The 10,039-nt window shown below is 38.4% G+C and overlaps 2 protein-coding genes across 4 annotated transcripts; one reads left to right on the plus strand and one right to left on the minus strand.

Annotated features, from left to right (window-relative positions):
• Positions 1–423: 423 nt before the first annotated feature.
• LOC119914289 (cytochrome b-c1 complex subunit 9) lies at positions 424–1,148 on the minus strand. The gene is made up of 2 exons (XM_038733499.1): positions 982–1,148; positions 424–772 (listed from the first exon to the last, which is right to left on the minus strand). The coding sequence occupies exons 1-2, from the start codon at positions 1,120–1,122 to the stop codon at positions 722–724; spliced, it is 192 nt and encodes a 63-aa protein (XP_038589427.1). The 5' UTR covers positions 1,123–1,148; the 3' UTR covers positions 424–721.
• Positions 1,149–1,182: 34 nt separating this feature from the next.
• On the plus strand, positions 1,183–4,987 carry zmat5 (zinc finger, matrin-type 5). 3 transcript variants are annotated; one of them, XM_038733496.1, is made up of 6 exons: positions 1,183–1,339; positions 2,375–2,548; positions 2,796–2,858; positions 2,968–3,048; positions 3,434–3,542; positions 3,652–4,987. In XM_038733496.1, the coding sequence occupies exons 2-6, from the start codon at positions 2,422–2,424 to the stop codon at positions 3,797–3,799; spliced, it is 528 nt and encodes a 175-aa protein (XP_038589424.1). In that variant the 5' UTR covers positions 1,183–1,339; positions 2,375–2,421; the 3' UTR covers positions 3,800–4,987. The 3 variants fall into 3 exon arrangements, with proteins under 3 accessions (XP_038589424.1, XP_038589426.1, XP_038589425.1); XM_038733498.1 differs by having other exon boundaries at positions 1,189–1,269; XM_038733497.1 differs by having other exon boundaries at positions 1,198–1,412.
• Positions 4,988–10,039: the final 5,052 nt, after the last annotated feature.

Raw genomic sequence — 10,039 nt, forward strand, 5'->3', positions numbered from 1 at the left:
ACAACTGGGGGGATGAATTTGTGGTAGAAAAACACAACTTCAGCTATATAAAAATTAAATTATATTGATATAGACATCTGCCTATCCCATGACATTTTCTCTTCGAGCATTTCTTACACATTAGTAGGTTATGGCAAAACTTATAACACAAACAGCTGCCCTGTGAAAAGGACGCAAGTACTGATCCATTGTATATTTTGAAAAAGCTTCCAAACATCCAATTAGCAAATGGAAATGATCAGTTTTCCCAGAAATACCTACATTATGTCCTTTTACCAAGTTAACGTTACTTGTTTGATTTGTAAAATGAAGCCACTAATGCACTTGTGTATGCATCTGAAAACTGACAATAAAACTAATATAATAAATATGCTCTGACATACATGGCCATTTGGATATGAGAAATCAAAACATTGCGAGATCTCTAAGACATTACCACATGTTTAATTTAACCATTTACAATCTGTGAGGAGAACGAAGGCATTACAAACAACAACAGGATGGGAGGAGATGACAGGAACCATTGCTCTATCTTCATGGTGGTCTGGACAGTCAATCAGCTCCCACAGGTCCACTGATAGCCGCTGCCAGCCTGGGCATGACTTTGAGCACATTGTCCATGTTGACTGATGCTTGATTCAGGTGCGGAGTCCAGGGAGAATGGATGAAGGAAGTGTGACAACAGTTGCACTTCAGCAGTAGGTAACCCCGGGACAGCGTCCTATTCCTCCTCTTTGTTCTCGTAGTTGTGCTTGATGTGTTTCCATAGTTTCTACAGTAAATCAATTTTAAGAAACGTTAGGCGTGTCATTTAATCACATAGGTTGTATCATTAGATTTAAAAGGACACGACTGCTCAGCTTAACGGAGAAGCTAACCGCTAACATTATTAGCTTAGCTGAGTTAACGTTAGCGCCGCTTCGCCCTCTACCTACAAGGTCAGGATAAAACAACGTTTAACACACCAAAGGACGCACTTACCCCGCGATTCATTTGTTCAAAAATCGCGTCACCGCCTTGGTCGAACAGTCGTTCAAAGAAAACGGCTCCAACCATGATGGTTATAGCGAAAGTGGACGTTCTCCTGAAGAGCAGATTGTAGACGGACTTCGCCAGCGCCATGTCGGTGGGACAGTGCGCAGGAGCGGATGCTGAGATAATACGCTTCCGCTCCAAGAATGCGACGGGCTCTAGAGGACCCTCCAAAGATACCGTACTTGGGGAACTAGTATCAGGAAGTAGGACGATTTGTTTGTCTTTTTCAAACCGGTGAGCTTTATACTGTACGTGGTCTTTCAAAGCAAGGATCACAGTGGAGGACAGCTCTAGTTCGCCAATGGTTTGTCGTTTTAAATTCAATGTAACTTACACAGTGACTGAAAGCAAACGACCAGTGGTGTGACAGTAAGCATGTGAGCTAACTTAACTATCCAAATTTATCAACGCCAGGGACAAATATTTAGGCGTGTTGCATTTGTAGAGCATCAAACTGCGCGTTTACATGCTCAGTGTGATTCTAAACAGCTCGGAACCTTCAGACTTTTCGAAGATTGTATCCTCACAGTAGTATAGGAAGACAAACCAAGGCAGAGTCAAGGCACCTCCGTTACTAAACCCGTAGATGGCAGCACAAGAATGTTATTAATACTGCTTGTCTTTGTTTATGATATAGCTTATGTTCTTGGTGTTCTGTAGTAGATATTAGGCTGGTTCCAGTTTGTGCCACGCCCATGTCCTTTTTTAGTCCTATGCCAAATCTGTAATGACGTGTGACATTTACAGCGTCAAGTAAACAAACAAATGATTACTGACCATGATTGCTTTTATGTAAATGTAAACAAGCTTACACTGATTCAAAAGTCTCAAATGTCAAAACAGATCAATACTAGGACCATTATTATGCATACATTTGGTCTGCTATGCACTTCATACTGTGTGTGTGTGTGTCTTTAAAACTGATTGTGTCCAGCTCCGGTGAGGATTTGCTGTTGTTCTCTGTTTTAGATCACTGTAAACAAAAATAAATATCTCTATTTTTGACTGCTGGTCAGGCAAAACCACAACAGTTTGAAGACGTAGTTCTGGGCTTTGGAAAATTACGATTGTCATTTTTGACTATTTACATTTCGTAGCCTAATTAATTCATGGATTAGAAAAATAATCAACAAATGTATTAACATTTGTAGCTATACAGTCTGGCTAAACTCTTGTTTTTGTAGGAAAGCTTATTCATATTTGATACATGACATGGCAATGCTCACTTGGTTAATGTTGTTTCATACACAAACCATTTCAGTTAACACAGCTCTGAACTCACCAGGTGTTGACAAGGCAGTTATGTAGATTTGGTGCATTTCTGTTTACTGTCTTTCAGCGCTTTAAAAGGTGACATCTTGCTGGATTGAGCACATTACCTGCACCATGGGGAAGAGATACTACTGTGACTACTGTGACCGGTCCTTTCAGGATAACATGCATAACAGGAAGAAACATCTGAATGGTGTTCAGCATCACAGAGCTAAAAAGGCCTGGTATGACCATTTTAGAGGTGAGACTTGCAGCTGGGCCTTAGACCTCAAATTACATGCTATTTTTTTATGACATGATGTTTTAGTGTGTTTTTCTTTGAATTAGACAGTGATCCTATTCACTAGAATTCCTACTGTCCTACGGTCCTACTTATAAGATTGTGATTGTAGAGTTAAGCATGCTTCATTATGCCACCTTGGCTGCCCACCTGTTTGATGGAAGATTGTATAAACAACCATGCACACGCAATTGTTTTTATTTTACAGACTCTTCAGCCATTCTGTATGATGAGCAAACAAAGAAACCCTGCAGGAAGTTTCTCCAGAAAGGTAAAGGAACAGTTTAACCTTAAATTTTAACCAAGTTATAATAAATACCTTTTTGTAACCATCTTTTTTTCATAATGTTTTATTTTTGTTTTTGTTGTTTTTTTTCTAGGAATTTGTGATTTTGGCCCTAACTGCAGGTTTTCTCACATGTCTGAAGCGGATCTGTTTAACTTAAAAAGACAGGTGGAAGGTAAGCTGTAACCAAATGGTGGTGCTGTCTACCATGTCATTGGCAACTTTAAAAAAAAAATACATCACAGACCACCAAAGCGATATGCCACATATTTAATGCACACAATGCTCAGAGCATTTGCAAATATAAATATTGTTATTATTATCTAACTGATTCTTTAATAATGATGTGAACAGTCATACATGAGCAACACAGTCCTGATTGTTAATGTCTCAAATTTAATTTTGCAGATGTGGGTTCAAAACAAACTTTACAAACAGTTAAGCAGCCCATGTACCTTGTGGTAGCACTTGCTCGTGCATGCAAAAGTACAAATGATCAAGTGCATTTTGACTGTGTGAACTGCTGTATGTTGACTCCAGTGAGATTTTATTTCTTTCAGATGAAAGACAGCTCAGAGAGGACGCTGTAGACAGAATTATGCCTGGGAGAAGTATAGAAGAATGGCTCTCTAGAAGGGAAAAGAAGCGAACTGCCCTCAGCACCAAAGGGTATGCACGTTCATTTTTGTGTATGACACTTCAGTCATACATGGTTAGCATGGCTAATGGTTATTTCTGTTGATTTAGAATTCAACTGTTCAATTATTTATCTCAACAGAGATCTAAAAGATAAGGGAGACAGCGAAGATGGCCAAGCAGAAAGTGACGTACCTCAACAGCTCCTCTCCATTCCTGACCTTCCACCCTCTCTTCTGCCTCCTCCTCCAGGAGGATGGAAAGTCAAAGTGGACACAGAATGGGGTTGAACGATTCACTTCGTGTAGCTGATTTAAATGAATAAATGTTTGTATTTACATAAAGCACAGTAAGGCAAATCTGAGATTTGGGATTTTTAAACAGGCAATGCAAAAAACCTCATAACTAATATTTGTGTTGCTGATTGCTCCACAAATCTGGAGTAGAGGGCCTTTACAGTGAGACCCCTCTAAGGAGTTACATTTGATGTCATGTTAGTCCCAAAAGGATTGGCGGAGTGCTGAGCAGATGGAAATATTTTTTGTTTTACTTTAATCCTGTGCTGCGTCACGGGGAGAATCACTGATCTGACTAATTTTTATTTATAACCCAGCCACTGGGAAACACCATTTTACTTCAGAAGTAGTAAAGATGGCAAACTAATGATCTAGATTAAATGTCATTATGAAAGTTTTTATAGTTGGAAAGTTAATACAGGTTTGTCAATGAGCCTCAGGCAGATCCCTTGGATTTGTGACTAATATATTTATAATTGTCATTGGCTTTTTAGGTTATCCCTTGTAGCTGGGGTTTTGCTGATATGGATGTACCCTGAACTGTTTCCACATTTGTTGTACAGCTAATGCAGTGTTTTAAGCAGAATACTAGACAGATTGCTTTATGTGTTTTCTTTCTTTCTGTTTTGTTTCATTTTGTTGAACTCTTATTCTGCTTCTCGGCCAGGTCACCTGAGTACAAGATGTCTGTGAATTTAATTGGACTTAATCTACCTTCTTGCCTAGTTTAAAGGTACCCTGTGGTATTTTGACCATTATTAGCACAATAGAGCAATGTTTTTACATGTGGGTTTTGTTTTTATTGTGCACACACGCATGGGGACGTGTACAACCTGCCTTGATTGCAGGCTATTCCACTTATTGACAGTTGTTGGTAGTGACAGGCTAACAAACCCAGCAGTGCCACTGCAAAGACAGTGAACAAGGCTGATATTTGTTAGACCTCAAGGATGCACACGATGGAGTGAGAAACACTGAATGTACACATACGTTTTGTTTGTTTATAGGAAAACTCGGTACCTTCTTAAAATTAGGGTTAGGCCATAAGAAGTTCAGTTTCAGTCATATTTAAGTACTGAGCTTGTGGATTTATCCATGGTGGACCCTGTTTGTAACGTAACATAAATCTTTTGTCTCTGTAGCATTATGTTGTATCTATTAAATGTCTACTTGTAGACAATCGATAGTCCACATGTTCATTAAGGCAACTTTGGATCTCTTCATGCACCGTGAAGCCTGTTTGGATCCCTGTTCTGACTAATTTGGCCCCTCGAATGGCATCTAGATAAGTTTGACATAAACAGACATTACATCTCCTTATTGCAGATTAAATCCTCTTACATCGAAACTACTTCATGTCCATCGCTGCTGTGCTCACTACCTACTTTTGTTCATTCTTAATTCCAAAGCCTGGTTGTTTATGCGCTACTACATGAAGTGCACCACTATATAGCCACAAGGAAGAGGTCTTTCCTTCTCTGCAGGCTGTGTGCTGTGTTCTGTTACCGATATTTGCTTAACATGTTGCACCATCAGGGCCGTTGCACCATCAGGGCCATTGCACCAACAGATCCTGACCGTTCTCCCCTCCTTATCCGAAATTGTTGAATGAGTGGTGAATTTAGCTTTTCACTTTTTTCCTGAAAAACATCTCCACCGAGATCAGCTCTTTTTATATTCATATCCTCTCTGATTGTCAAATTTGTAACCAGAAAAACAACAACAAAACTTGTCAACTTTGATAAATATTTGTTAAAGAAAAAATTCTGAAAAATGATTCTTAACAGATCAGAGAAGTGAATGTAAGTGCATGGCATTAATACACACAAGGGCTTGTATCTGAATGTCCAATAAACCTGGAAATCCATCCATCCATCGTCAACCGCTTATCCTGCATACAGAGTCGCGGGGGGGCTGGAGCCAATCCCAGCTGACATCGGGCGCAAGGCGGGGTACACCCTGGACAGGTCGCCAGTCCATTGCAGGAACCTGGAAATCATACATCAGAAATCTGATATTTTTGTTGTATATTTTTTGTGTTAGTTTTATACAAAACAGAATGCTTACATTCACAATAAAATCACAGATTTAATGTATCACTTTTCCAAGTAAGAAAATATAACCATGTTATACTTTAAACTTTCCATCTAAAAGCCAGAAAACAACAAAAAGCCATGTATAAGCCAGAAAACTACATTTTTTATGATATGTTAAATTACTGTTCACAGCATACTGCAAAGTATTTAGGATTTCGATACCGTCTGCACGTCCACCAAAATTCACAGGAAAATACTGAGATTCTTTTTTGCAATGATCACTTTACAAATTGCATAATTATTTGAATACATCTATCATAATTCAAAAATTGATCTGACATTCATAGAACGCACATTTATTTCTAGTTTGATGTACATGCAAGTGTGCTGTGTGAATTACGTATATGCTTCATTCTCATTTGCTGCAAGTATTATAGCTTTAATCATGTCATGACTGAATTTATTCACAGCTTGTAGCTCAGGTTATATGGGCAACTCAGTTGTCTTTCACCCACTAAACTAATTTTGCTGCCTGTTATAGATGCACAGATTTGAAATATGCAGCAACATTGTGCATGTATCACTGGCAGACTGAGTATGAAACATGTTTTACATGTGTTATGTGATGGTCAAAAGATCAATATTTGTCATGAAGTCTGGGTTATTTGCATAAATACCCATGCGCACACTCTTGTCTGATATTTCTTCAAGGGATTTTGTGATTTCTATCTGTGCCTTTTATGTGGACTTGACTCCTCACTTCACTTTAGTTCAGTTGTTCAAAACAATCCCAAGTTGCTCAGCCAAGGAGACTCACTCTGAGTTTTAAAACAAACCCCGTGTCCATGTGTCATTCAATCCCTCTCTTTTCCATCCATCTTTTCAGCAGTGCTTTCCTATGTGTTCCTGTGCTTGTTCACCATTTTATTCCAATTGCTGGATTCTTTGTACTTTACACTGTTGTGTGGTGTAAAATCCGGGAAATGTAATGTGTCCGGGAAGTGTTCTTTTTATGTGTTTGCTTGTAAATATCATGTGCCTTTACTTCAGTTAGAGCTGAGCTGGGACTTAGATAATAACATGATGCTTGACAAAATATTAAAGGGTTAATATTTGTAGTATCTACTAAAAGTAACACAGCAGTGCACAGATATAATTTCATGACACCCTCTGCGTGTTGTCCTAAAGCTGTATGTAACTTCACAATATTTTAACAAGACCAAGAGTTTACAGCCACGCTAGGGGCTCTACTTAGACATAGCTGTGCTATGAACTAAATGCTGATGCTGGCATGGCAACACCTTCACAGTGATAATACTAGCCTGTTGATGTTCAGCAGGTATAATGTTTATCGTGTTTACTGTGACACAGTTTCGCAGTCTAGCATGCTAACATTTGCTGAGGAACACTAAGGAAGAAAAAGTACAGCTGAGGTTGATCTGAATGTTTTTGGTTTTACAGGTATTTGTTCATAATCCAAAGTGCTAGACAAATAAAAAAAATTAACCTGATGATGACGCTAGATGGAAAGTCAGGGGATCACCAAAGTTATTACAATGATCCTGAGGGGTAGGCCTACATGTCTGAAGCAAATTCCAAACAACATTTGAAGCAAAAGTCAACCTTATGGTGATGCTAGAAGAAAAATCAAATGTAAATGCTCCGTACTTGTGTAGCGCCTTTCTAGTCTTTTTGACCACTCAAAGCGCTTTTACACTACATCTGCATTTACCATTCACACATTGATGGAACAGCCGCCAGGGGCAATTCGGGGTTCAGTATCTTGCCCACTTCGACATGTAGCTTGGGGGAGCCGGGATTGAACAACTGACCTTCCGATTAACGGCCAACCAGCTCTACCTCCTGAGCTACAGCTGCCCCTGGTGATCAAGGGATCACCAAAGTGATTGGGATACATCCTCTGAGGACCATGCCTGTACCACATTTAGTGTCATCCTTCCAGTAGATGTTAGAATATTTAACTGGCTAAGTGAAAACTTTGATCAGCTGGTGGCCTTACAGGAAAAGTCTATATCAGCAAAGTCAGGAGGATTCATTCTCTGGGAACAATGAATATCTAGCTGTTGAGATATTTCAGTGGTAAATTGACCGACTGACAGAGCGGCATTGCCATCCCTAGAGCCGCTGGCATGGCTAACAAGTTGTCAAAATACTTACAAAATACTATACAGATTGTAAGTCAAGAATTCATCAAGTGTTCATTGGTAGTCCAGTCTAGCGTTTTGAAGTAGTGGGCCTACTCTTTTGTTAAGATTTAGATCACAGATGCTGGTTTAGCAAAGTATATTAAACAGGATGGGAGTTACTTGGTACTAGAATAAGCAGAGACTTAAGAGACACATAATGCATTACCCAGTCATTTATCCTCACGATTAAGTGAGTGATTTTAAACTCCTTAATATGTAGCTCACCAACACTTTTGTATTGCTTAATTACTATCATCAGTATATAATTGGGTACTTTCCGAATGACAGTTCTCATGAACAACATGAATTGTTTTTTATATATTAGACACAGCACAGCTATTACTACAGCACATACTGTACACTGACAAATTGAAGTCTTCTAGAGTCTGCGCTCCTTATCTTATTTCTTAGAAAACATGAGAAATTTGAATCAATGAAATGCTACGGTTCTAGGATACTAATCAGCCCTTGACATGTCTTTCTTTCATTATTTCTGTTTTACCATGATATACTATGATGACATCATTTCATCCATTAGAGAGAGAAGCTGTGATAGCATCACCGTGGGTGTTGAAAACATTGAACAAAACCAAAAACAAGTCAAGTATTTTGGTTAATGTTTGCTTTTTCATTGTCTTTCCTTTGATTTTGAAATGCGGAGCATTTGATTCGCTGCAATGAGCATAACACTGGCAAAGGCACAAATCAGGCTTTTACGCACACACGTGTGTTTTTCCTGTTGTGTTGGGCTTGCTGTGGAAAGAAAAAAAGTATTAGCACATCTAAGCAGTGGTGGATGAAGTATTCAGATCCTTAACTTAAGTAGAAGTAGGCTACTAATACCACACTGTAAAAATACTCTGTTACAAGTAAAAGTACTACATTGAAAATGTTACTTGAGTAAAAGTATAATTAGTTTAATCAGCAAAATGGACTTAAAGTAAAAGTACTCAGTGCAGAAATAAAAATGTTCCCTGTGACTTTTCTATTATATATTTTACCATTAGATTATTATTACTCATGTGTCATGCAAGATTAACTATGGATTAATCCACTAATTATTTTCTACATTAATCGGTTTAAAAGGTTCTGTTGTCACAATTGCTCAGAGCAGAAAGTGACACCTTCAATCTGCTTGTTTTGTCAGTCCAAACTTCAAAATTATTAAAATAATCAGAAGGAAAAGCAGCAAATCTTCACATTTATGAAATATTTTACATGAAAAATGACTTAAACAATCATCAATATAGTTGCCAATTTAAATTTCTGTCTACCAGCTAATGTACAACCTGTACATGTATAAACTGTTGGGTGGTTTCATTTGTAACAAAACATCATATTTTTTAAACTCTTCATATGTTTTGGGTGTAAAAATCTTACTTTGTAAAGTAACTAGAAACTGAATCTGTCAGATAAATGTAATGAAAGTACAATATCTCCCTCTTAGATATAGTGGAGTACAAGAAGCAAGAAAAGAAAATACTCAAGTAAAAGACAAGTACCTCTAATTTGTACATAAGTACAGTACTTGAGTAAATGTAGGCTACTTAGTTACTGTCCACCACTGCATCTTAGTGTCTTAACGGAGCTTGAACAATTTCTAAACAATATGTGAAATAAAATCTGCTCCGGATTGGCAATCGGGAATACCGGGAACAATCCCGAACGGCCGGTCCATTGCAGTCACATTGATGAGGAGGAAGAGAAGGAGGAGGGGGAGGAGCAGGAGGAGAACGAGGAGGAAGGAAAGCAGCAAGAGAAAGAAGAGCAGGAGGAGGAGGAGAATGGAACCAGTACAAAAACAGTGACAGGTACAGGGCAGTGTGCAGGGCTGGGTAGGCAATCATATTGTGCATAGATAGAAAATATATTAAAATAGAGTCATTTGTTTATGTACCAAGTTCAATCACACAGAAAAAAGGAGCTTAGCCACTATTGCCTATATTTTAATGGCTTGATGAATTATATATATATGTTCCTTTCCAATGATA

The sequence above is a fragment of the Micropterus salmoides genome, unplaced genomic scaffold (assembly GCF_014851395.1).
Source record: "Micropterus salmoides isolate LMB-PRFRI ecotype aquatic unplaced genomic scaffold, ASM1485139v1 Ms_hic_scaffold_20, whole genome shotgun sequence".
In the NCBI taxonomy this organism is placed as follows: domain Eukaryota; kingdom Metazoa; phylum Chordata; class Actinopteri; order Centrarchiformes; family Centrarchidae; genus Micropterus; species Micropterus salmoides.